Source organism: Pipistrellus kuhlii, unplaced genomic scaffold (assembly GCF_014108245.1).
Source record: "Pipistrellus kuhlii isolate mPipKuh1 unplaced genomic scaffold, mPipKuh1.p scaffold_m20_p_10, whole genome shotgun sequence".
Lineage (NCBI taxonomy): Eukaryota > Metazoa > Chordata > Mammalia > Chiroptera > Vespertilionidae > Pipistrellus > Pipistrellus kuhlii.
In genome coordinates this window covers 38,882,090-38,909,230 of record NW_023425405.1, presented here as the reverse complement: position 1 = coordinate 38,909,230, position 27,141 = coordinate 38,882,090, and the positions used below count along the sequence as shown (strand labels likewise).

The following is a 27,141-nucleotide window of genomic DNA, read 5'->3' as shown; positions in this document are numbered from 1 at the left end:
TTTGATATATTCATTTAATAATTCTAGGAAATGACTCAGAGGTGACATTTTTCGGCTTCCTCAGCTTCTGGGCCAGGCACAGGTTTAGCTCTGAGGAACAGCTCCTGCCTCATCCAAGTTGGAGGCTTGGCAAGAGGGAGAAACTGGTGCAGGTTCAAGTTAGTCCTTTTTCTCCTCCAGCTCAAGTGTACCTTCCCTTCCAGACTGCCTGTCCTGCTGATGTTAGGCCTGGGGCCCAGAAGCAGAAGCAAAGCCTTGCACAGACTCTTGCACAGGTTCCCACAATTGTGTCAGGTAACATCTCTCTGACAGCTCCTTTATTCTATAGCATTGCTAGTGTTGTTTCTCTGATTAAGTCCTGATGCTGAAACCTTGATGGATAAGTCCCTGCTGTTTTTCATTATAAGCTACATAGAATTATTTGGCTTAAAAAAAAACCCAACAACTATGTATATGTATTATTTTGATACATTTTCTTACAATGAAAAGTAATGAAGGCAACCACTTAGAGAAAGAGATACAGATTGGATTATAAAAATTAATTTCTGTCACAAAATGTGTATACAAAATTAAAATCCAAACAACTCTCTCTTCCTTTTTCTTTTTTCTGTTAAAGAAGTGGAATCATTAACTCATATTTCTTTTTTTTTTTTTTAATATTTTATTGATTTTGTACAGAGAGGAAGGGAGAGAGAGAGTTAGAAACATCGATGAGAGAGAGTCATTGATCAGCTGCCTCTTGCACACCCCCCACTGGGGATATGCCCGCAACCAAGGTACATGCCCCTGACCGGAATCGAACCCGGGACTCTTCAATCTCCAAGCCGACACTCTATCCATTGAGCCAAACCGGTCTCGGCCATTAACTCATATTTCTTATTCAACACGTCAGACTGGCATGTAATTACTCGACTACAAGTCTAAAAATTATAATCATAGCCTCAACTTCTTGTAACATCACTATTTCCAATTACTTTAACTTTTATGGTAGATGCTGGGTAGAAGGGAGGAGGTTTATAACAAAAACATCTATATGCCTTGCCCTGGCTGGGTGGCTCCATTAGCTGGACTGTGGACCCAACACCGAAAAGTTGTGGGTTTGCTTCCTGGTCAGGGCACATGTCTGGGCTGTGGGTTCAAAACCCGGTCGGAGCTGATAGGAAAGGCAACCAACGGATGTTTCTCACATCAATATTTTGCTTTCACTTCTTCTAAAATCAAAACACCTTCCAGCGAGGAGTTTAAAAATATATAACAAAGCAAGCCACCCCACCTGTTTACCTAAAGTACTTCTTTGCATGGATCTGGAAGGTGTGAGTAATAAACAGTCACTTCAGAATGAAGGATGAAAGTGCTGCTGTAAAAATATAATTTAACACACACACACACATCTTTCAGCACAGAAATCCTCTCCACAAAGGTAACGGCAGAAGAAAACACTTCTATGCACCGAGCATTAAGTCAGAGCATGATGCCTCTCGCAGGCACGTGGCCAAGGGGTTGATTGCAAAAACAGAAAGAACTCTCAACCCTTTCTAGAGCCAAACAGATGCGGCCCATCGCATCTAAGTTCTCAAACAATAACTAGTTGCAAACGAAGAGAACCCGACGGCACCATTAGTTACACACAGCTCTTCCTAACGTAACCTGTTAACTGGGGAGACGACGCATGAACTTCAACCAGAGGGCGGGGGGACAGGCTGTCCTCATGACGGGAAGTCCTGCCACAGCCTGGAGCCAGCCTCCTGTGTCCCCAGACACAGAGCCGCCCCCCATGCCCGTCTTGTAAAGAGGTGGCTCCCAGGTCTTGGAGGAAGACATTCCTATTTTTACATAAAGCTGACAGGGCTTATCTAGTTTCTAACAAGATACATTTCAACGAGCCTGAGAAAACAGCTGTATTTATACGTTTGCTAAGGTAGGTATTCTGACAAAGAGGGAGGGCCAGTGAATCTCTCCCCTTATTTTGCACAGGGAAGGAAGCCTCTTACTTGAAGGTCCTATTTGCTAAGGGAGCACCCTGTAAACTGGGAAGAGGCGGTGGGCAGCTTCTGACATCCCCCCGCACAGCAGGGCCCCCACTGGCCCTCTGGTGTCTTTGCCATCGTGTTAAGGTGGAGGTCACTTCAGGGTTTGGTTAGAGAAGGGGTGGTGTGTGTGTGGGGGGGGGGGCGAGGAGGGAGGGCGGATTCCATTCTCGGCTCCCGCAGAAGCCTTTGGGAGGCCACAGCCTGCACAGCCACAGCTGGTGACCCTCAGCACTGGCTCTGCTAACAGGTCCAAGAGGTCCTGAAATTTACTGACAAAGTTCCAAAACTACCTGTGCCAGAGGAAGGCTCATGGTCTGTCAGTCTCCTCTGTGCCTGGCAGGGTCACAAACAGATCTCACCGAATAATCCGCCTTCTATTTCAACGCGTAATCTTGCGGATTTTGATCCCGCCGTCCTCCCCACCTTGATGGCCAGGAATCACAAACACCAGAATCACCTGAGGCTTTAGAAAGCAAACGAACTACAGCTGCTGCTCCAGGCGCTGGGCGGCCAGTTACATGGGAGCTTCTGAGAGGGAGCCGGGCCGCGCTGGTGCCACAGAATGCAGTAAAACCTGAACAGGTTTTGAAACGTTTTACAGTTTTGAGGTGCTTCTAATTTGCCCCCAGCAATGAGAGGCCTGCTGAGGCTCGTTCTCTGGTATCTATTATCAAGCTCAGCTGACACAAGCTTGGATTTCTACAAAGGGAGAAGGAGAGCTGCCAGAACCCTGCTTTGGGCAATTCAGGAAGGTAAAGGCCTGTTTACACCAATTAACCTCCAAGAAGGTAACTCAGATTCCAGGGCCATGGATCTGAGCCCGCACCCAGCCCGGTGGGACCTGCAGGCGCACCTGTGCGGCCAGCTCAGCTGCAGGCGGTTCCCGGGCCCGGACGCGGGCGTCTGGCCGCCAACCCCGCTCCTCCGCTCCCCGGGCCCGCACCCCCCGCGCGCACGGCGCTTCCTCTCCCGCCGGCACCCAGGACCGGGCTCCGGCCTGCGGGCTCGGGCTCCCCAGCCCCGGGCTGCTTCCTCCGGAGTAACGGGCATCGCACCTGTTACTGAACTGTCTTAGTTCTGTCCACGGAAAGCTCTGGCGGGAAGACGGTGCGGGGTTCGGGCGCCCGGCCCAGGTGGAGGACCCACGGAGCCCTGCCTGCCGCGCGCCTCTCGGTGAGTTCCCCTCGGGGTGAGCTCCGCTTGGGGTGCATTCTGAGCTCTTGGGGTTGTTTGTCCTAAAACTTTGTCCTAAACCGGGGATTGCGGTGAGAGCCCAGAGTGTCATGGGGAGGCCTGGGGGGCCTCACGTTTGGGAGTGTAGCCGCCCTCATCCACGGGGTCAGCGAGGAAAACAGTGGGTGCCCCTCCAGCTAAGCAAGAATAGCAGCCCTTAGGGGACGCACCGAGCCCTCTTCTAGCTCAGCGTGGACTGCGGGGCCTGGGGGAAAGGAAGTCAGACTGCTTTTCTCAGTGACACATCCACAGTGAAGCAGCTCGGCCTGGCCCTTAGCCCGTTGTGGGTCCTCCCTGGTCAGGGAGCTCACAGGAATCAGCCGATGAGGCGTAAGTCAGTGGGACAACAAATTGATAGTTCGCTATCAAATCAGTAAGTTTAAAAAAAAAAATCAAAATAGGCACAAGCCAGACTATTGAAAGCCTGACTCCTCCCCCGCCCCCCCATTACCATCAACATATGCTCCTATATAATAAAAGGCTCATATGCAAATTATCCCCTTGGGAGTTCCACTGCTCACCCTCAGGAACTAAGGAAGGCCCCATTAGCCCTGTTGCTGGCCAGGTGTAGGGACCTTACCCTTGAACTTGTGCTCTGGCCCTCTAGTACAGTGTTTCCCAACCTTCTCTCATGATGAGAATCACCTGGTGGAGTTGTTAAGACACAGATTCCCGGATCCCAACTAAGAAGTGCTAAACTAGAATTTTTGAGAACATATAGGTAAAATTGCATACCTAACTTAGTGCTCTGTATATAAAATCTGTCTTAGAGCACTAGTTAAGTATACAATTTTACCTATATGTTCCCAAAAATTCTAGTTTAGCACTTCTTAGTTGGGATCCGGGAATCTGTTTTAACAACTCCACCAGGTGATTCTCATCATGAGAGAAGGTTGGGAAACACTGCTCTAGTAGTATTATATTGGTATCAGGTGTACAGCCTAGATTATACATTTATATAATTACAAACTGACCCCTCCAATAAATCTAGTACCCACCTGGCACCACACATAGTTATTACAATATTATTGACTATATTCCGTATGTTGCACTTTAAAGCCATGACTCTTTCATAACTGCTGATTTGTACTCCTTAATCCCTCTCCCTTTTTCACCTAGCCTCCCAAGCTCCTTCCTATCTATATCTAGGAGGTTTTTTTTCATCAGTTTACTAGAGACCCAGAGCATGAAATTCGTGTATGGGTGGGGTCCCTTGGCCTGGCCTGCAATCAGGGCCAATTCCCCATCTGGTGATGGGAGCCTGAGGACTGGGAAAGCCCCCTAGTGGTCAGTGCATGTCATAGCGATCTGCCATCCAATTGATTTGCATATTATACATACATACATATATATATATATATATATATATATATACACACAGTGTATATATATATATATATATATATATATATTCTCTGTATCTATGAGTTTGTTAATTTGTTTTTTAAATTCTACTTATAAGTGAAATCATATGGTATTTGTCTTTCTCTGACTTAATTTTCTTAGCATAATACTCTCTATGTCTATCCATGTTGTTGCAAATGGCAATATTTCATTCATTTTTTTTTATTGCTGAGTGATATTCTATTGTATATATGCACCATTTCTTCTTTATGCATTTGTCTATCTATGGACACTTCGGTTGCTTCCATGTGTTGGCTATTGTAAATAATGCTGGAATGAACATGGGGCCATAGATCTTTTTGAATTAGTGTTTTAGATTTCTTCTAATATATTTTCAGAAGTGGAATTTCTGGGTCATAAGGCAGTTCCATTATTTAATTGTTTTAAATATATTTCTTTATTGATTTCAGAGAGGAAGGGAGAGGGATAGAGAGATAGAAATATTAATGATGAGAGAGAACCATTGATCAGTTGCCTCCCGCACGCCCCCTACTGGAGTTGGAGCCCACAACCCGGGCATGTGCCCTTGTCTAGAATCAAACCTGGGTCCCTTCAGTCTGCAGGCCGATGCTTTATCCACTGAGCCAAACTAGCCAGGGCCATTATCTAATTTTTTGAGGAATCTCCATACTGTTTTCCATAGTGGCTGCACCAATCTACATTCCCACCAATAGTACATGAGGGTTCTCTTTTCTCCACATCCTCACCAACATTGTTGATTTATTAATGATAACCATTCTGACAATTGTGAGGTGACATCTTATTGTCGTTTTAATTTGCATTTCTCTGGTGATTAGTGATGTTGAACATCTTTTCATTTCTGTTGGCCATCTGTATGTCCTCTCTGGAAAAATGTCTGTTCAGGCCCTCTGTCCATTTTTAATTGGATTGTTCAGTTTTTGTTGTTAAGTTGTATGATGAATTCCTTACATATTTGGATATTAATCCTTATCGGATGTATAATATTTTCATTTTATTGGTTGTTTTCTTTGCTGTACAAAACCTTTTTAGTTTGACATAATTTCATTTGTTAATTTTTTCTTGTTTCCTTTGCCCAAGGAAACACATCCAAAAATGTTTTGGGAGAGATGTAGAAGAGTTTAATTAATGCTAGGAGCTTATGTTTCAGGTCTTATATTTAAATTTTTTTTTAATAATAGCTGTATTCAAGTTTTTATTTTTTATTTTACTTATTTTAATTTTTTTATTAAGGTATTATATCTTACCATTGCCCCCCCCACCCCGTTCCGCACCCCCCAGAGTTTTGCATCCATTGGTCATGCTTATATGCATTCATACAAGTACTTTGGTTGATCTCTTATCTCCCCCAACTCTCCCTAACCTTCCCACTGTAATTTGACAGTCTCTGTATCTATCTTTTTGTTCATAGTTTATAATGTTCTTTATTATCCATAATAATGATGTTGAATCTACTAATTCATGAACAAGGTATGTTTGTCCATCTGTTTACAACTTCCTCTATCACTTTTTTCAGTATCCTGTAGTTTTCCGAATATAGGTCTTTTACCTCCTTAGTTAAGTTTATTCCTAGGTATCATAATTTTTGTGTGTGATGGTAAATGGGATTGCTTTTTTAATCTCTCTTTCTGTAAGTTCACTATTGTTGAATTCATTTATTTAGTCTATTAGTTTTTTTATGGAGTCTTTCGGTTTTTTTAATGTACAATATCATGTCATCTGTTTGAGTTCTGTTATTGAGTTCTTTACAGCAGCAATGTCATTTTTTATTTCTTCTTGTTCTTCATTTCCCCTTGATTCTTACTCATATTGTCAAAGTTGTCTTCCATTTTTTTCATCCACCTTATGACCATTTCTCTGAATTTTTTTTTTTTTTTTTTTTTTTTTTTTTTTTTTTTTTTTTTTATTAGTTTTTTTTTTTTTTTTTATTTCAAATGTTCCTCCCCCCCCCCCCCCCCATTGCTCTCCTCCACCAGGTTCCCACCCCACCCTCTGCCCTTTCCCCTCTCCCCATTGTCCTCATCCATAGGTGCACAGTTTATGTTCAGTCTCTTTCCACGCCCCCCTCTCCCCTTTTCCCCAAGAATCGTCAGTTCACTCCCCTTCCATACCTCTGATTCTATTATATTCAACAGTTAATATTGTTCATCAGATTTTTTTAATTTCCTTGGTTTTTAGATTCACTTGTTGATAGTTACGTATTTGTTGTTCATAATTTTTATCTTTGTTTACTTTCTCTTCTGAAAGAACCCCCTTCAGCAATTCATATAATTCTGGTTTGGTGGTGATGAACTCCTTTAACTTTTTTTTATTAGTGAAGCTCTTTATCTGACCTTCGATTCTGAGTGATAGCTTTGCTGGGTAGATTATTTTTGGCTGTAGGTTCTTACTATTCATCACCTTGAATATTTCTTGCCATTCCCTTCTGGCCTGCATGGTTTCTGTTGAGAAGTCAGCTGACAATCGTATAGGTGCTCCTTTATAGGTAACTACCTTCTTTGCTCTTGCTTCTTTTAATATTCTCTCTTTGTCTTTTGCTCTTGGAATTTTAATAATGATGTGTCTCGGTGTGGTCCTCTTTGGATTCCTTTTGTTTGGAGTTCTGTGCGCTTCCTGAACTTGTAAGTCTAATTCTTTCACCAGGTGGGGGAAGTTTTCTGTCACTATTTCTTTCAGTATGTTTTCGATATCTTGCTCTCTCTCATCTTCTGGGACCCCCATAATTCTGATGTTGGTTCACTTGAAGTTGTCCCAGAGGTTTCTTACATTATCTTCAATTTTCTGGATTCTCTTGCCTTCTAGCTTCTGTGGAGGAGTGTCTTCTGGCTCTTTATGTTCCAAATCTTTGACTTGATTCTTGCGATCTTCCCTTCTGTTTTTAGGACTCTGTGAAATATTTTTATTTCAGACAAGGTATTCTTTATTTCTTGTTGATCCCTTATCATTTCTTGTTGACTCCTTATTAATTCTAGTTGATCTCTTTTCATATCCTCATAGACCTTATCCATCTTTTCTAGGAAATTCTTGAAAAACCTTATAAGCGTAGATTTGAACTCTATATCCAGATGCTTTTTGTCCTCCATTTCTTTCGTTTGTGATATATTTTGTTGTCGCATTTCGCAGTTACAGATGGGACGGGGTTTCAGGGTGGAGCCTGCAGCTTTGGATTCCGTCAGCCCCGCCCTATGCGGGTCCTTCAGTGCTTGCTGCCGGCGCCTTTGAGAGAAAGGTGCCCTCGATTTTCGCCTGTTGCCAAACAGTCTATGCCAGGCGTCTTCAAACTACAGCCCGCGGGCCACATGCGGCCCGCAGAGGAGTCTGATCCGGCCCGCCAGGTTTTTTGGGCAGTGAGCGCAGCTGAGGTGTTACAGTAGGAATTAGTAGTTCATATAGTCTGGCCCTCCAGCTCTCTGAGGGACCGTGATCTGGCCCCCACTTTAAAAAGTTTGAGGACGCCTGGCTATGCTCTCCCACAATGAGCCAGGTATTGGGGTTCAGTTCAGTTGGAAGTGGAGTTGGAGGTGGCGTTCAGAGCGGTCTGGAGCCCCAGTCTCCTTCCCGTCAGGGCAATCCCGCGGCACAGCCGACCGTCCCTTCTCTGTGTGCAGTGTGCGTGCTGCCGGGACCTCCTTTCATCGCTCCCCGGGGTTCCGCCTTATAGCCCGGCTCCCTATGGCTGAGCCTGAGTCCCTGGGGTCTGGCCTAGAACTGGGGTTCAGAGCAGTCGGGGGCCCAGCACAGTCGGAGTTTTGTCTCCTTTCCGCTAGGGAACGCCCGCCAGGCACTCCGCCTCCCCCTCCTCTCCGGCTCCGTCCTCTCCGCGCTGCGTCTCCGTACCTTGGGCTTTTCCAGCTCCTCCGCGCCTCCTTCTGGTTTTCTCCTTGCTTCTCGCTGTAGAATTTCCAGTCAATCAACCTTCCTGTAGTTCTGGGCAATGTCCGTTTTATATTTTAGTTGTATTTTATTGAAATTGTTGTGTATGGCTGCGGCTAGGTGTTCACCTGGGCGCAGCCATCTTGGATCTCCCATTTCTCTGAATTCTTTCTCTGATAGGTTGCTTGCCTCTAATTTGTTTACTTCCTTTTCTGGTGATGTCTGCTTTTCTTTCATATTCGGGCTCTTTGTCTCCCCATGCTCTCTCTTCTCCAGATGTCTGGTTATGTAGTTCTCTCTCTCCTTATCCCTGGCAAAATCTGACCTTTCCGTGGTGGAGTGAAGAGCTCCCTTGAATCAGAGTGTTTGCGCCAACTGGGGACAGGTGTTGTTGGGCTCTCAGCCATTCAGTGGTTGCTGCAGTTGTGGGTTTTCAGGCTTCTGATAACATCCACTTTCCCTTTCAAGATAGTGCAGTCTCTAGGTCTGAGCCTGTAGCTCTGGGTGGGGACCCAGCCAGAGTGGGGGCTGCCCAGTCAGGGGAACCCCATCTAGCAGTTCTCCACCTTCTCCTGGAGTTTAGCTGTCCCTTTAGCTTGCTAACAAACATTCCCAGCGTGACCCTCAACTGTTCTTCCTTTCTGCTCCGGGTCAAGACTCAAAACACGTATGTCTATTTGGCCGCCATTTTCTCACTCCCCCTCAAGTTTTCTTATATTTTAGTCTTAAATCAATTTTGAGTTTATTCTTGTATAGAGTGTAAGAAAGCTGTCTAGTTTATTTTTGTTTTTATCTGTCCAGTTTTCCCTGCATAATTTATTGAATAGACTGTCTTCACCCCATTGTACTTATCATCATAAATTGGTTATATAGTTATGGGTTTACTTTTTGGATTCTCTATTCTATTCCATTGATCCGTGTGTCTGTTTTTATGTGAGTTGCATGCTGTTTTGACTAGTATAGCCTGGTAGTATAGTTTGATATCAGGTAGCATGATACCTCCACTTTGTTCTTCTTTCCTAAGATTGAGAAGCCTGTCTTTTAGGTCCACAAAAACATTGCATGTGCAATGTTTGTAATCCCTTTAAAGTCGGGAAGGGTAAACTAATTCAAGAATTGATCCAAATAATCTTGTGGTGGGATTAATTTAATGATAATTTCACTTATCCGAATTTACTGGAGAACATGAGAGCTTCCAAATGCCATTGAATAAAAGTTGCATCAAAGAAAAAAAAATCTACCTACTGTAGAATTTTATAATAGTTTTGTAACTATAAGGCATGTTTTTACTTACATGCATTTTACTTTGCTGAGAAAGCTGTTTTGTGCATGTGTGTGTTCAACATGCATACATTTATGATCATAAAATAATAAATCAGTTCTGTATTCTAGTACTTTATTCCTATTTATGCCAGTGTTTTTCAATTTGCAAGTCTCAACCCAATAATGGGCCAAAGCTAGCATTCTTATATGAAATATAATAAAATGAGAAAGAATAGAGCAGAATAAGAGAGAATGGAAAGTAACAGAGAAATCACATGTGGTAAGAGTCGGTATTGTTTAGTGATAGTTGTAACTTCCTAGGAGGTTGAGTCTTATGCTAGTTTTCCTAAAATATCAGGTTATCTATTATAGGAAACTAGTGAATTCCATGAAATAATGCCCTTGTCCAGTGTTGTACATTTAACATTTTAACTTTCTTCTTTATACCTATGAGATTGAGTATTTTACTGTAGGAAAAAAAGATGCTCATCCCAATTTTAAGAATCCATGTTTCTATGTCCTGCAACTATTGTAGATGGGCAATTCCCATTGCTTTTACAATCAAACTGATTTCTGACAATCACTTCTGCTCTAATCTTAAAAAAAAAAAAAAAGTTAAGGACTAACATACTAGCTGGATTGTTTTGTTTTTCTTTCCCCCTTCTTTATTTACTCAGAAAAGGATTATTCCAATTTCATTTGAGAAATAAGAACAATTCATTTACACAGATTGTTCATTTATTTATTTAGTGACTCCCCCCCCCCCCCACCCCAGTATAAGGCACTGCTCTTAATTACAGCAGTGAATAATGTGCCTGGAAACCCAGCTCTTTGTGGAATTTCCAGCATACTGTGGAGACAATGGATGTGGTATTAAAAAAAAACCTGTCGCCGAAACCGGTTTGGCTCAGTGGTAGAGCTTTGGTCTGCGGACTGAAAGGTCCCGGGTTCGATTCCAGTTGAGGGCATGTACCTTGGTTGCAGGCACATCCCCGGTAGGGGGTGTGCAAGAGGCAGCTGGTCGATGTTTCTCTCATCGACGTTTCTGGCTCTCTATCTCTCTCCCTTCCTCTCTGTAAAAAGTCAATAAAATATATAAAAAATAAAAATAAAATCCTGTCAATTAGTAGTGCTCACAATACTTGTTCTCCCAGTCCGACCCTTAGATGACTCTATTTCCGTTTAGGAATTATTAATACCGATTAGAGAAGTATCAAAGGATGATGAGGCCACCTCTCCCTATTTGCAATAAAAATATAAAGCAGGGTTTTTTGTTTGCTGTAGTAATTATAAGTGAGGCTGTTGGGGCCCACCTCCCTTCACAGAGAGGACTGCTGACCGTGGAAGGGGTTTTCGGGAGCTGGGAGTTCAGAGTGGGCAGACTGTGAAGGGGGTGAGTGGGAGGATGTCATCCACAGCGTGGTCTTTGCGTGGCTGGTTTTGAGGGATTGGCTCTTGGAGGCCTGTTTTTTTGGAGCGGGGCCCCTTTAAGCCGGTTTTTGCCCAGTTTTAACATCATTCCGTGTCACGTAGATTGATAATGTGACCCAGCTAGTCTTTGAGCATCTCTTTGCTTCCTAGCCTCAATAACGTTTTTTACAAATTCCTTTCCTGCTCGGAAAGAGTGGGACTGGTTTCTCCTGTTTACAACTAATGTAACTGCTTACATCTGATGGATGCATAAATCAGTACCAAAAGTGATTGCAGGCAACACACTTTCAAGGCAATAAGGAAGAATTTGGGACTCCTGAAGGCTGAAGGCAAGGAAAATCTAATTGGTATTAAGGGGCAGGAATCTGGCAGTCCATAGCAGACGGTGCCAATACAGCTAACTGAAATATCACAAATTAGTCAGTCCCAGGAAGGAAGTGACCAGCTAAGGGATTGCTGCTATAGAACATTATGAAACACCTCGAAAAAGTAGTTGAGCTGACCACAGCATGAGAGAGCTTTAAAAAAAAAAAAAAAAAAAAAGAGAAAGGTGCCCTGGCCTGTGTTTCTAAGTGGTTAGAGAGCATCGACTCAAGTACCCAATGGTCACAAGTTAGATTTCCAGTCAAGGGCACATACCTACCTGGGTTACAGGTTCCATCCCAGGCCCAGGTCAGGGCGCCTGCTAGAGGCAACCAACTGATGTGTCTCTCTCACATCAATGTTTCTCAATCTCTGCTTCTCTTCCTGTGAACTCCTTCCACTCTCCCTGAAAAATCAATGGAAAACATATCCTCACGTGAGGATTAAAAAAAGAGAGAAGCTCAGATCATTCCAGTTCAAGATACAGATTGAAAATTAGGGATTTGAATGACTGCCTTAAGTATCCCTTGTCTTTTGGAGTCTTGAGGCTGAGAGCTGAAAATCAATGCAGAGTTTGATCCCACAGTTGGCTGGATTGCATTGTCCATTGGATTTGTAGCCAACAGATCTCTTATCAGAACATTAAGGCATTGGTTGGAAAAGTGAGCCCCTGAAGTTGAGATGGGGTCACAGAAGGAACTGGATTCCCTTGAATCCCCACCCTCCTTTTTTCTTTTTCTTTTTTCAATTTTCTATTTATTTATTTTTTAAAATATATTTTATTGATTTTTTTTGCCCCCCTCCCTCCCCAGAGTTTTATGTCCATTGGTTGTACTTATATGCATGTATAGAAGTCCTTCGGTTGACCTATAATCTCCCCCAGATCTCCCTCCCTTCCCCACTGTAATTTGACAGTCTGCTTGTTGCTTTACTGTCTCTATATCTATCTTTTGGTTCATCAGTTTATAATGTTCTTTATTATCCATAAATGAGTGAGGTCATGTGGTGTTTCTCTTTCATTGATTGGCTTATTTCATTCAACATGATGTTCTCCAATTCCATCCAGGTTGCTGCAAATGATAATTCCTTCTTTTTTATAGTATTCCATTGTGTAGATGTACCATAGTTTTTTGATCCAATCATCTGCTGACGGACACTTAGGCTGTTTCCAAATTCTGGCTATTATAGATTGTGCTGCTATGAACATAGGGGTTCATATATCCTTTCTGATTGGTGTTTCTAGTTTCTTGGGATATGTTCCTAGGAGTGGGATTACTGGGTCAAATGGGAGTTCCATTTTCAGTTTTTTGAGGAAACTCCACACTGTTCTCCACAGTGGTTGCACCAGTCAAATCCCCACCCCTTTTGAATTTGTCTTGTCAGTGAACAGCCCCTGTGTCCCTTGCTCGAGTGCCCTGCAATGCCCACATCTATGGGGGATCTGTCCTGCAAAGGAAGTTGATTCATGCATCCCAACCCATCCGCTGTCAGATCCCAACCTGTCCCAGGGAGTGAATAAAAGTCAAACCAGGAGGAAGCTTAGACAATAAAAGAACTACATTTTGCTTTTTCAGATCTGAAGAATAAGTGTAGATAGCATGTATGTGTAGGTATTAGCCTAAGTAGGTGTTAACCTCAAAAAAAAAAAAAAAAAAAAAGGCCAAAGTGAGAGGCAACAAAGTCTTGAGAGCCAAAAGAAGTTACTCTGTGAGCACTGACTCAGGCAGAAACTGTTCTGATTAGGAAGTGGAGGCCTGAGGTGCTAATGCGGAAGTGTAGCGGAACAATTACATGAAGAGAAGGAAGGAGTTTCTGTGGGTGCAGACAAGCTAACATAGTGATACTGATTCGAAAGAACGTCTTTAATTTCCAGTCCAGTAGTTATGTCTCCTTTCTTATCTTTGCAAACAGTTGTTCAGTTTACAATGCCGCTTTAGGGCCACTTCATGGGTTATTTTGCCCAGTTTTAACATTCCAGAGGTTTGAGGGTTAACACATACAAAGCAGTTCCTCTGGGATGGCAGCTCTGATTCAATTTTTAAATGGCTGTTTGTCATTTTTTCTTACATTGGGAAAAACAAAATTATTGGTCAAACTTGCTGTATTAATGCATTTAGCTTTTTTTTAAATTAAAATTTAATTTCTGACTCAGTGCGCTGCATCAGCACCCAGGCATGTTCTCATTGATCTCATGGTTAGGTAACTGGGGCTCGGTGGCTCCCACTGAATAAGGTTGAGATGCCTGAAATATCTCAGAATAATATAAAGAAATCAGGAGAATTTGTGAGATAGGCATGTTGAGTGAATGAATGAATCGTGTACAGCTCACCCATTTACCACCACCCCAGCTCTGTCCCCCAAGATAGTGAGGATGTACGAAAAAGCAAGGCCTTAAGAAATACACTGGTGTACTTATTAGGATTAGTTTGGGCTATAAGAGGAACCCTACTTAGAGAAGCAAACAAGGGGTTTGTCTGTCTCTGGCAGGTGTGGCTTGTGGTTGAGGTCAGAGTTCAGTTCCTGGTCAGAGCACAAGCCCAGGTTGCAGGCTCAATCCCCTGTAGAGCGCGTGTGGGAGGCAGCTGATCCGTGATTCTCATCTTTGATGTTTCTCTCCCTTCCTTTCTGAAACCAATCACACACACACGGACTAGTAGGACATCTGGGCTGGAGTCAGCTCAGGGCTGCCATCAGAGTTTCTTTGCTCTGCCATCAGTTGCTGGTGGTTTTCGCCTCATGTTTATGGGATGGTTGTTGCCTCTCCCGACATTGTGTCCTTGTTCCAGGAAGCCCAGGGACTTCTACCAACCCACATTTCGGTCTGGAACTATGTTACAGACACGCAGGGCTGTAATGAAGATCATGTGACTCAGTAATTCGCTTTCCAGGGAGCACAGGAAGGAAAGGGAGGTCTTGGAATGGACGTTGAATGAATCAGTCTATGAATCCCCAGTTGGTGGGGATGCAAGTGGGAGATGTGATTTCAGTGGGGACGGGTGCGTTCTGGAGTAGAAGTCAGTGAGCTGCCATGTGCATGTGGCTTCCACATTCAGCAGCAAAGCCCACAATTAGGCAGTACCTGGTCTTAGGGTTCTTAAGACCAAAATAGATGGTTCTACACATAGTTTGTGTTGATGGAGGCTGACTGTACAATGTGGTTCATGAATTCAATATCAAAATAAAGTCAAGATGAAGCGGGGGGAGGAATAGACATCATTCAAGATCCTGGCCTTGGAATTGGATAGAGTATATAGAGGGATGTGATTAATTTCTGGTCAAGGGAGTAATTAACTTATTTGAGTTTTGTAAAAATGGCACATTTGCTGATATAAGAAAAGGTAATTGGATATTTTGTTTCCAACACAGTTAAGAAGTTGCTAAACATAAAACTTTTCAAATGCAAGAAAGATATTGAATATGGAATTGTTAGGTTTAAAATGTATTTAATTACATTCTCTATTATTTAGCCAATGTTATTTCATTAAGGGTTTAATATAGATGTATAGGAAATAAGATAAAGAATTATAAATATTCCAAAATAATTATAAATATTCCAATTTATTATATATTAATCTCAAGTAATCCTGATCATTATATAACCACAGTTTTACAAATCTGTGATTTTATAGATTATTAAATAAATTTATAAAGAAATTTACAGACACCATATTTACTTTTACAACATAGACAAGTCATACACAAAAAAAGTTTATTTTATGCCAGGGTTACTTTCTGCCCAGGTCGAAACATTATTCCACTTTGATTTTTCCTCTTCTTTGGATGTTGAAAGTTTTCATACCTTAAAAAGAAGTGAGATAATATGTTTTAAGAAACATAAGGGAAACTGGAAAAAAGTGCTCATAACAGAAATTAAAGTTCCTACACATATATTTTAAAAATTGAACACCTCTCTAGAAAAGGAGCAAAGGGGATAAACAATTTAGAAAGATAAAATACAAAAGGTAATGAATAATAAACAAGATGGCCTTTTCATCCAATCGGCCAAGATTAGAGAAAAATGTGATACTCATTGTTAGTGATGTTGTGAAAGGGGCACTCATCGCAGTTGGAATACACACGGGTATTTTTGAAAAGCAGTAACACAATAGATTTCAAAAGCCTTACAAAATGTGAGTGCCTTGTGATGCACAATTTTGCCTCTATCCCAGTGAAATAATTAAGGATATCAGCTCTAAGAATGTTAGTTATCACAATGCTTGTAAGTGAAAAGCTGAAAAAAAGTCTCAAAATTGGATTGACATAGCTATTTTATGTGATGAAAACAAAATATTAACATTTGAAATGTGAAAGAATGTTCAAGATATACGGATGGACGAAAGGGGCTGCTATACAGCAATGTCTTTTCTTATTCTTAGGAAAACAACATCAGAGCATACAAACAAACATGCTTGGGGAGGCTAAGGAAGTTTGTTCTGATTTTCTACAGTGAGCACGTACCACTTAAGTACGGTGAGCAAAACGGGTCACGCCACGTGGCCACTCGGGCAGGTGCGGCACTTTGAGCTGCAGGGAATCGCGCCCCAGCAGACTGGGGAGGAAGCAGCTTTGTGCGCTCCCACAACTGCCTGGAATTGAGATAGGGAGCCTGAGGCAGAAAGGGAGCTACACCAGAGGACTCTGTCTGAAGCCTTACCTGCCCTAGGGCAAACAGGTTAGCACACACCTGCTTCTCTCTGGCTGTGACCTGCCTTCCTCCCCGTCCCTTTCCTTGGCTCAGAACAGCACACAAGCTGCAAATGCCCGAGTCTCACATGTTCACGTGGCTCCCACAGGTACAAAATTAAATGTTTTTCTCCTGTCAATCTGTCTTAGGCCAGTTTAATTGGATCAGCCAAAGAGCCCTGGAAGAGACATCTTTTCTACCTCTACGGTTGGGCTGGTGCCAAGCACGGGCCCCGTGTGGCTTGCTGCTGCAGCCAGGAGATCCTGGGACTTCTGACCAGAGTCGGCGAAGGTAAGAACTATTACTGGAGAGTCCTTTTCCTTCCTCTAAGTTTAGATCACTAGTTCCTCGGATAAAAACGACTCTGACAAAGATCTGTCCTGAGTACTCATTTCCTATTGGTCTCTTCCACTTTTGTCTGTCTTTTGTGTCATTTGTCATAAGGAAAATCCTAGGGTAGAAAGTAGGTAAGTCCTATAAGCCCATGGTTTGAGCCAGCCCTGCTGTTTCAGGGGACTTTGATGCAGGTCCCCTAATTAAAAAAAAAGAAAGAGGTAAATAAGCACTTATTAAGTTAAATAATTCTAAACTCTCAAAAATACAATAGAAACTATCTCAAATGCTTTTCAAATTTACATGATCTGGGATAATCTTTAGTTTAAAAAAGTTTGTTGGTTTAATTACAATGGGCATGTTTTCAGTTATTAGCATTTAATATAGCTCATGTTACAAAATTTTATCATTAATGGTCATCTAATGTCTCATGAAATTTTCACTAGTATTAAGAAAAAGTAAATTACAGTTCATAAGTGAACTTTTTTTTTCTTTTTTTTTTCTTTGTAATCAGGGTTTAATTAGCTCACTCACATTCACTCAGGAGGCAACAGGAGGTAGAAAAATGGGGTGATCAGCGGGGTCCAAAGTAGTACCATGAGTTAGGGGAGGTCTGAGGTAACAATGAGCATGTTATGTATGGTGTGATAACAGAGTAGCTTGGGTTTAGGGGAGGGGCATAGTTAGAGAAAGGCAAGGAAGGAGGGAGAAGATGGAAGTTTTGAAGGTAACTCTCAGGGGACTCTCAAGAAGTAATAAAAATAGAAACAAAGGGAAAGGCTGAGGATTTAAAATGACATAAGTGAACTTTTCAATAATAATTGTTTTATGAGGTTATGAGGTCTACTTGAATAATTTTCCAAAACTTTTTGGTAACTTACATTCTTAGAGTTTTGCTAATTTAAATGATGGGTGCTCACTGACTAGATAATTTTTAAATAAAATACTGAACCACTACTGAACCTAGGTTTATATATTTTTGGTTTCTTACTATAATATTTGGATGTATTAGTACACATGTTCTATGCTACAGTGAAAAATTGTACTAGTAGAAAGAGGGTTATGACTGGCAAATTTATGAATGCATTTAATAATTTCTAATCTACAGAATGCTGGTATAACATTTCACAATTACTAGAAATTAAGGTTTTCAAGGGTTAGGGATTCTAATTAATATCTATAATTAAGACTAGTAAAGGAAAGTAAGTTTGTTTTTGGTAAAAAGGTCTGAGGGCTCTGGCCGGGTGGCTCAGTTGGTTGGGGCATCATCTGTGGGTTCAATCCCCAGTCAGGGTGCGCATGGGAGGCAACTGATCGATGTTTCTCTAACGTTTTTAAAAAATTTTAGAGAAAAATAAAAAATATGGAGGTAGGTATTTGGTAAGGGAAACAGGAAGTTGAAGATGGAATTTTTGTGGAGTCAAGCTGGCTAAAATGGAAGGAAAATTTTTTCTTGATCTATTGGTTTGCTAATGATAAGACTGAAAGGTTTTCTTTACCTTTTGTTAAAACATATCAACATAATTTCCTATGTCTCATGTTTGATTATTTAAGAAAATGAATTCTTCTCTTATTAGAAGAGCTACAGGGTTGTTGTTTTTACAACTATAACTTTTTTTGACACTCGGGTTATGGGTTATAGTGTTTCACAGTGATACAGAATCTACAGAATCCTATTTCACCATTTAAAAATCTTTTTATATTTTTGACAAATGTTCCCTAAATGAAGTATTTGGAACATCTCAAAAGATTTGTCAAACTAGCCAAGACCGGTTTGGCTCAGTGGATAGAGCGTCGGCTTGGGGACTGAGGGACCCGGGTTCGATTCCGGTCAAGGGCATGTACCTTGGCTGCGGGCATATCCCCAGTAGGGGGTGTGCAAGAGGCAGCTGATTGATGACTCTCTCTCATCGATGTTTCTAGCTCTCTATCTCTCTCCCTTCCTCTCTGGACAAAATCAATAAAATATATTTAAAAAAAAAAAAAAAAAAAAAAAAAAAAAGATTTGTCAAACTAATTAGGCTTGTTACACAGTCATGCACTGCTTGATGTGATATATTGAGAAACATGTCAATAGACAGTTTTGTGGAACATCATGGAGTGTATTTACCCACCCAAATCTAGAAGTAATACTAAACCTTCTTTTGGTTATATCTGTATGGATATGTGTTATTTTGGAAACTGTATACAATTTCTAAAAATCTGATATATAATGATAGCAGTCATAATTCTAAGTATCATCTTAAAAATGTTGTGTGTCACAGACAGAAATAATTATAATGAACTCATATCTTGCAACATGACCATTTTTGTCATTTACAGACAATTACTGTTTTACTTCGATGCTTTTGCAAAAGTGCTACATTTTTAAGGAAACTTGTTCAAGTTCAGGTTTCTCATAACCTTCAGATCATACCACTGAATTGGGTAAGAACTGACCTCTGGTGGAGAAATCGATGGCTTCCTAAAACTGCTAACCAAAAAGCAAGATCAACAAGAATTAATTACAAGGGACTCAGTGAGTTAATGAGGATGATTATAACAGTTACAGTGTTGGTTCTTTTGTTCCCCTCCCTCCATGCCCCACCCCCAGATTTAAGGGAATCTTCTTATAAGCTATCAGTAAATTGGTAAAAAAAAATCTTTGTAATCAAAGATTAACACATGCAACTAAATTTGTTTTTCTGCTAATCTATCTAATGTAAATTTAATTATTGACTAGCCAGATTTTTTTGCAGATTCTTACCCAGTTCAATGTTATGATCTGAAGGTTGTCAGAAACCTGTACTTGTTCGTCTTCTTAAAAATGTAGTACTCCCTACCTGATCCTTCCAGAATTCAGCAACTCTTAGGGAACATTCTTCCAGCTGCTTCTTGCCCGCCACCAAGGTACATGCCCTTGACTGGAATCGAACCTGGGACCTTTCAGTCCGCAGGCCGACACTCTATCTACTGAGCCAAACCGGTTTTGGCAGGGAACAATCTTACAAGATAGTTCTTTGCCTAAGTTCTTTGCATAAGTTCAGTAAGTTCCTTTTCTCCTTGTAACAGACACAGTTAGAAACACTGATTATACTTTGAAGACTTGAACTGGAATATCTGTTTGAGAATGCACATAGAAGGAACACTTTATGGAGCTAATGAAGCACCTTGGAAAACCAGCCTGGTACCTGCTTACAGGGTTCCCAGCTTTATCAGGTGAGTAAAGAACATCGCTTCCTGGCAGATGCAGGGACCTCAAGAGGCTTTGAGAAGTTCCAGTAAAGCAGACATACAAGAACATAAATGGTCGATTATTTATATACGTGCAACAGGAATAGTAATCAGGCCAAATTTATTGAAACTACACTTAATGTGCAGATTAGTCTCACTGTGGTTACCTTTGCTAGAAAACAGGGGTGAATGTAGAGAGGAATTATGTTTCAGTAATACACCTTTGCGGGTATCGGATTCTAGTGCTGTTAATTTTGTCTTTGATGTTTTGTCCAGTGTTTGATTACCACACATCTGCTTTCCTTCCCTGTCAATAAAAACTACCCTTTTCCTGAAAAATGAATGCAACCAACTTGGTATAAACTTTGCAGAAATCACAACAGGATATGCATGGGCAATCTTACGGCCTGTTGCTGTGTGAGCCACTCAGAAAGTTTACCTGAGCAGCCAACCTGCAAAAGATGCTTTTATTTGACACCTAGAAATCTCAACTGGCAACCCTCAGAATTGATTTATGGTCTGCTCTAATCATTAACCTTTGTTTTTCTTTTGTACCTGATTGCCTACACAGTAGAAGCCTAACTTTAGGAGCGAACCTGCATCACCACCTCCTGCAAACAGACCTATTCTCAGGACTAACAGGCAGCTCCGGGGAGCTGGAACAATCTACCAACTCAGCTTTTGGACGTGAAACTTCTTGGGGAAGTTTCAAAGGTGGGGACTGAAAGGAACAGAATGTGCCACTTTGGCAGGTGTGTCATTTCGAGCTGAAGGGAATCAAGACCCAGCAGACTACGAGTTTTTACCTCCCTTATCTGTCTACAAGAATTTATACAGGAGGCCAGTGGGAGAAAGAGAGATATGACCAGAGGTAACTTTTTTATCTGCAAAGCAGGGCAAACAGTGATTACCACACATCTGCTTTTCTCACCTCCTCCCCATTTAAATCCCTGGCTCCTACCCAGGTCCTGAGCTTAGGATAGTATATAAAAGCCTCAATTGTCTTTGAGTCTCTTATTTTTATGGGGCTCCCATAACGTGCAATTAAGTGTTTTTTTGTTAGACTCTCTTATGTAAATTGAATCATTTACCTAGTTTATGGGTCACAAACTTCAAAGTCACTACAGAGGCAATTGTAAGAAACCTGTAACTCCAAATGTGTACAAGTGAGATTAATAAAATACACATTATTTTTGAAAGTGAAGACAATTTTTTCAAACTATATGTTGAAACCATATTGAGCTTTTAATTTTCCTTTTATTCAAAGCTCTTAAAATTATATTTGAATTAATGAATGATTCAATCAAAGAATTGGTTAATGAAAATGCATAGCTACTAAACAAATTCCTGAATTGGTTTTTAAATAATCAAAATATTATTTGTGATTTTAAGAAAGAACTTTAACTGTCACTTCTAATAAGGTGAAAACAGAACCTGTTACTCACAGCTCAGTAAAGCTCTTCCAGTCATCTTCAGTGAGGGATGGCCTCGTGTGGCTGAGAGCGGTCAGTAAGTGCGACTGACTGATGGCCAGGCTGGTTTTGATTGGTCCTGGTTGGTGAAGGGAGTCATCCTCCTCAAATGAAAATAACAAAAAGTTACCTCAGGGACATGATTAAAAAGCAGTCCAAGTGTTACCTCTTTTTGTCAGTTTTTCAGGACACTTTGTGTCCCTTTCTGATAAATTTCTGTGTGCTTCCTAACAAGTTTTAGTAATCTTGACTGACCAATGAGTTTCAGTCTCTTGTTTATAAATATTGCTCACCTACAAATCAAATCAAATCAATGTATATAAAAAAAGGAAACACAATTAAGTTTTTACAGTGATAATGGGTGGGGAGAGAAAAGCCTTACTCCACTTTGGCTCCGGTATCTGCTCTTGATCACACTGATGTCTGCTCTCAGCTGGTCTCTCTGTTCCTGGGTAAGTTCTTGGTAGCCGTCTTGTGAAGCTGTCCTGAACATTGGGGGCCGTGAAAACAACTGGTCCTTCCCAGGAGCATCCTGAGTCATGGAGCTTGGTGCAGACAGGCACAGTGAGCTCTGCGGGGTCAGGTGCAGTAGTGAGGAGGAGAGAGAAAAAAGGATGTATTTATCAAAGGTAAAGTAAAAAATGTTAAGCACTAAAACCTTAAGATGGATACGCTTATAATTTAACTGAAGTTAAGCAAACTGTTCATTTATAATAAAAGCATAATATGCTAATTAGACCGGACATCCTTCCAGATGAAGCTGAGTCTGCAAGGGAAACCAGTGCGGCAGCTGGGGGAAGAAGGCCTACTCCTGCACGAATTTTGTGCATCGGGCCTCTAGTATTCTATTGTATAAAGGCCATTTATAGCTATGCTGGTGACCCACTGGGGTGAAAACTGCCACAACACAAAGTTCTTTTAACACTTTGTTATTGTATCTAAACCACACTAATGCCCTAGAGATAGATTACAAGTGTGTTTTAGTTTTCAACAAATATATAAGGTTCTTCTATTCTATATAGAAGTGAAGAAATAGAAAAACAATAGCTTACTATTCTTAGGAATAAAAATATGTCGTTTTTATAGTTTTAAAAACCTGAATTAACGCAAATTTACAAAAATCAAGAAAAAGATAAATATCTGTAAAAATGTTACATGTGCCAATAAAGTAACTGCAAGCCACTGTTCATTTTTGGGGGGAATGTGTTAAATGCTATTTTAATTTAGTAAAACAATGATACTGCCCATATTTAATCTTAACATTTTTCTTGTGGAAACACTACTACTACCCATAACATTTTTACTGTGCTTATACTTTCCACCAGAAGTATTACAAATAGATACCACTTTGTGGTAAAAAAAATTTTGCATACCAACTTTCTCATCTTCAAATGCTCTATAATAATAGAATTTAGGTTTAATATAAAATGGATCTGCTACTGAAGATGTCTGACAACTAGTGATGAAGGGAGATAAACCTGAAGGAAACCAACTGGCTACTCTGATGCCCGTTTGTTGCCAACTCTTAGTTCTTATCAAGGAATGAAAAATGACTAGTCAGTGTAAGGAAAACAGGACCGTTTTACTGAAGAACCAGTCCATCAGAAAGAACATGTGGGCTGGTTAGGAGAAAATCACTGTCCACCTTTGCATCCCAACACGACTGATGACTGCACTACATACCAAATCAGAAGAGGTTCCATTCCCAAGCTCCGATTCGTAAGAGCTCCCAAAGTAGAGCCGGTACATATTGAGTTTTGACTCATCTGGAAGCATCTCAGACATCTCTAGAGAAACAAGAGACTGCTCTAAGCCACACTCTCCATCCCCAGCTGAATCGTCAGAGCCACTGCTGTGGTTAAGAAAAACCATTGAAGACAGACTTAGGTCACTGTCGGAACTGGAACTTCCATCCTAAAACACAAAAAGGCAACCAGTTGTAGAGATCTAAATAATACTAGTACAATTCAGAAATAAACAATATTTTCATTTTCTAACAGGCAGTACAAGGAAACTTTAGGTTTTTTTTATTAAAGTATTAAAATAAAAAACAGTAAGATGGAATTGTAGATAATGTGTCAACCCTCCTCCCGCCCCCCTCAACTCTGTAACAAACCTGGGAGAGTTAAACCTCTGATTTTTTTTTTGTTTCTTTCAATTCAAATTTTTCTACTCTAAAATGATGACTCAACCATGTTATAGAATCTTTACAGATACATACCTTTTCTGATAATAAAAGGGGTAAAATAGAGAACTTCAGTGGCTTGCCAAAATTAATAACAAAACTTAGTATCTGATTTAGGAATATCAGGCTCTGCAAGAGTCTCCAATAAAACGTAGGGAAGAGGAGTACACAAGAAAACCCTTCCTAGAAAATGTATGATAAAGCCCATAATGTAGCAGAGTTCAAATTACCTGCCATAAAAATCACTATCCTTAGAGAACAGGCTGATTTCAGGGGACGGGGGGCAGAAAGTACAAAATGAATGGAGAACACTGTTGTATGGGGAAGTAAGTTAAGTGACCAAAGAATGAAAGCACATATCAAAGGGACACAAAAGCTATCCAAAAGCAGCTCCGATTGGCCAGATCTGGGATAATTTGGGTTTCAAAATAAATATACTTAAAAAAACAAAAACAAAAAAACACTAAAAACTCCCAATATTTTTCTGTCTATATTACCTAACTCATGATATCCTATTTTAAATAATACCCTTCCACACACCAACACATTTTGCCAACAGGAAGGTAAAAGAAAAAAAAAGACACCAAACTCTTCATAAATTAGAAACTCTCTGCAAAGCCAATATTCCAATGAGGGGACGTCGGACTAAAGGTAATTTTCTATCTAGCTTACTAAAGTTGCTAAAAAATAGGAATTTTTTAAGATTGAGGTTTTGATACTGAGCTTCTCATCACTCATAAAACACCTTGTAACGATCTCCTCAGTCACTTACTGGAAGCCCCCAGGACGGCAGCCTCCCATGCAAGGCCTCCAGCTGGGCGTTGTACAGTAACGCCTTCAGATCGGCTCCCGTGAAGGAGTCGGTCACGGAGGCCATGTGCTGCAGGTCCACATCATCCGCCAGAGGCAGGGTGCTGCTGAGGACGTGTAAAATTTCAAGACGTGACACCTGAAGGAGAAAAACTGATTTAACCAAAGAGACAAAATTAAATATTGAACTCTGTATCTCACCATTTTCAATAAATTAACTTCAGATATCTAATAATTGCACCACCAGTCTACTATCTATCCTCGTTAGATCTTGTCCCTAACAGAAGGAACAAAGGGAGGAAAATGAACAAAAATATTCTTAGCTATTCAGTGTAAATCATTCTTATTCAGACAGTGCTTATTTTCTAGACTTGGACAAATGTGCTGAGACAGTGTTTCAAAAGGAAAGTTAAAATAATTTAAGTAGTTATATGTGACAGAGTTAGGTGTTTTTGATTACTTTTTAGTTTATAAATTTGAGAACAAGAGTTGAAACAACACAGGATTAAGAACAGTTAAAAATCTTATCTTTGTGCGCCCTGTCATATGCTTGATTCTGTATCAGAGTCTTTTGCTGGGATAATGAAACATGTGAACTTTAAACACAGCGAATGTGGACATGCAGTACTTGAGGTTTCCTTCCTTTTACCCCAACTGGCCAACACTGCCGCTCACACAGTTTTCAGGCTTGCATGGGGATGGCTGGGCCAAAGAGCAGCTTTATATCTAATCAGAATCTTTCGTGCTTTGAGCAAACAGTGACTACGACCTCTGCCTAAAGCTGATCTTCTGAGGACATCTGCCATTACCCGGCATAAGTAAAGTTCACAAGAAACGAGTGTAGCATTGTTGGGTTTGAACTGTAAATATGAAATTGTCACCTGGTCAGGAGGAGGACAGTAGACACATTTATCTAGTCGGCCAGGCCTAAGCAGGGCAGGGTCAATCAAGTCAGGGCGACTAGTAGCAGCCAACACATAAACACCTGGAGGGAAGAATAAATGCTCGCTAAGCCCTGGTGAGATCTTTGTTATAATAGCTATTTTGGTATTTACTATTATTACCCTGTAAGCCTTCTACTCCATCCAGCTGAGTTAGCAACTGATTAACCACGCGGTCTGTGACTCCTGTATTATCATGGCCTCGCCGAGGAGCAATGGATTCAAATTCATCGAAGAAAAGGATGCAGGGTTTTGCAGCCTGAGCTCTGGGAGAAACAAACAGTATTTAATAGTTTTGAATAGGGCTTCAGAATTTGCAAGGTAATTTTAACACACACACACACACACACACACACACACACACACACACGTTATGTATTTATTTAAAGCCCACAACAAACCTTTGAGAAAGGCAAGGCCTAAGTAATTTGCTAGTTCTCAGTAAGCTGGGACTTAGTGAGGTCCAAGTGTTTGCCTAGACACAGGCCTTCTGGCCAAGAACTAAAGCCAGAGTCTTAGTCAATAAGTGAAATGCTGCTTTGGTTCTTAATATAAGTAAACATTTTTATATGCCTACTAGCGGCCGGTGCATGGAATTCGTGCACTTGGGGGAGAAGGCCTCGGCCTGGCCTGCGTCCTCTCGCAGTCCGAGAGGCCTCGGGGGATGTCCAACTGCTGGAAGTGGGGCATCCTTACCACTGAACACCAGGGGCCAGCTCCTGCTTCAAGAGTCTGCCCCTGGGTGGTCAATGCTCATCATAGCGACCAGTCATCGGTCAATTTGCGTATTAGCCTTTTATAAGACTAGAGGCCTGGTGCATGAATTCGTGCATGGGTGGGGACTCTCAGGGTGGCCTGTGGGGATGGAGCTGAAACCCATAGTACAACGATGCCTGCCACTCCTATCCGCAGCTCCTACTCATTCTGGCCAGTGCCACTGGCATGATCCCAACAGCACCACTGGCCTCCTGCAAGTTGACCGCGGGTTCTGCAGCCGCTTCCCCTCCCTAGACACTCCACAAGAAAGAAATGATGTAAAAGCAGCTCCTGAGAACTGACACGAACATCAATAAAATAAACCTGAGGCCAACAACAGACTAGAATGATCTACTCATGGAATGATTGCCAAACTTTCCTAGAAAACCAACTGGGTCTGATATTGGATTTGAGTAAAGATTTTGAACAAGTGACTTATTTTCCCTTACAGTTACAGGCCTATTTGAATTTTGTTTCTTCTTTCCTTGATTTTGATCCATTATATTTTTGTCCATGTCACCCAAATTTCAAAAGTGTTGGCATAAAGTTTGTAATATTATTTCATAATTTTCCCTTTTACATTTTTGGTATATCATTGGTCATGTCCCTTTTTTACCCCTAATATTTTTTATTCATACTTGCTTTCTTCTTGATCATTTTGTTAGCGATCAATCAACTGTACCAGGCTTTCAAAAAATATTTTGAACTTCTCTACTAAATTGTTTTTTATTTCATTAATTTTTTATCTTAAGTTTATTACTTCCTTTTATTCTTAGTATATGCCTATACTTTCCTAAGTTCATGAGATGGATATCTACTGATCAATTTTAACCTTTCCCCCCTAAGAATTTAAGGCTATACATTATCCTTGAAATAAGTTGTACAGCATCTGCTAATTTTAATAGGTAGAATTTTCATTATTTAATAGTGCCAACTATTTTCCATTATGATCTCCTTTTTAACCAATGAGTTGTTTAGAAGAGTTCTTTTTCATATATATATATATATATATATATATATGTATATATATATGTATATATATATATAAATAAATGTATGGAAGGAGATTATCCTTTTGTCATTTATTTTAATTTGTGTTTTCAGAAAATAGTCTGTGAGTTACTGTTTCTTTGAAACTTACTGTAATGGCTATATATGGCCTGACACATGG

The 27,141-nt window shown here is 40.8% G+C and overlaps 1 protein-coding gene and 1 long non-coding RNA gene across 8 annotated transcripts in view; one reads left to right on the top strand and one right to left on the bottom strand.

Annotated features, from left to right (window-relative positions):
- Positions 1 to 15,264: 15,264 nt before the first annotated feature.
- The window catches only part of PEX1 (peroxisomal biogenesis factor 1), a 51,521-nt gene continuing 39,644 nt past the window's right edge, over positions 15,265 to 27,141 (bottom strand). For 6 of the 7 annotated variants that reach the window (XM_036429435.2, XM_036429437.2, XM_036429438.2 and 3 more), the window contains 7 exons: positions 25,338 to 25,480; positions 25,155 to 25,258; positions 24,236 to 24,412; positions 22,962 to 23,192; positions 21,661 to 21,849; positions 21,252 to 21,382; positions 15,265 to 15,375 (listed from right to left, as the gene is read on the bottom strand). In XM_036429435.2, the coding sequence (XP_036285328.1) occupies positions 15,291 to 15,375; positions 21,252 to 21,382; positions 21,661 to 21,849; positions 22,962 to 23,192; positions 24,236 to 24,412; positions 25,155 to 25,258; positions 25,338 to 25,480 (1,060 nt within the window). In that variant the 3' untranslated portion in view covers positions 15,265 to 15,290. The remainder of the gene's footprint in view (positions 15,376 to 21,251; positions 21,383 to 21,660; positions 21,850 to 22,961; positions 23,193 to 24,235; positions 24,413 to 25,154; positions 25,259 to 25,337; positions 25,481 to 27,141) is intronic. The other variant, XR_004986541.2, reaches the window with a different exon arrangement.
- On the top strand, positions 15,396 to 20,083 carry LOC123651962. Its single transcript, XR_006740978.1, has 2 exons — positions 15,396 to 16,551; positions 19,645 to 20,083. It is a non-coding gene; the product is annotated as an uncharacterized LOC123651962 (long non-coding RNA).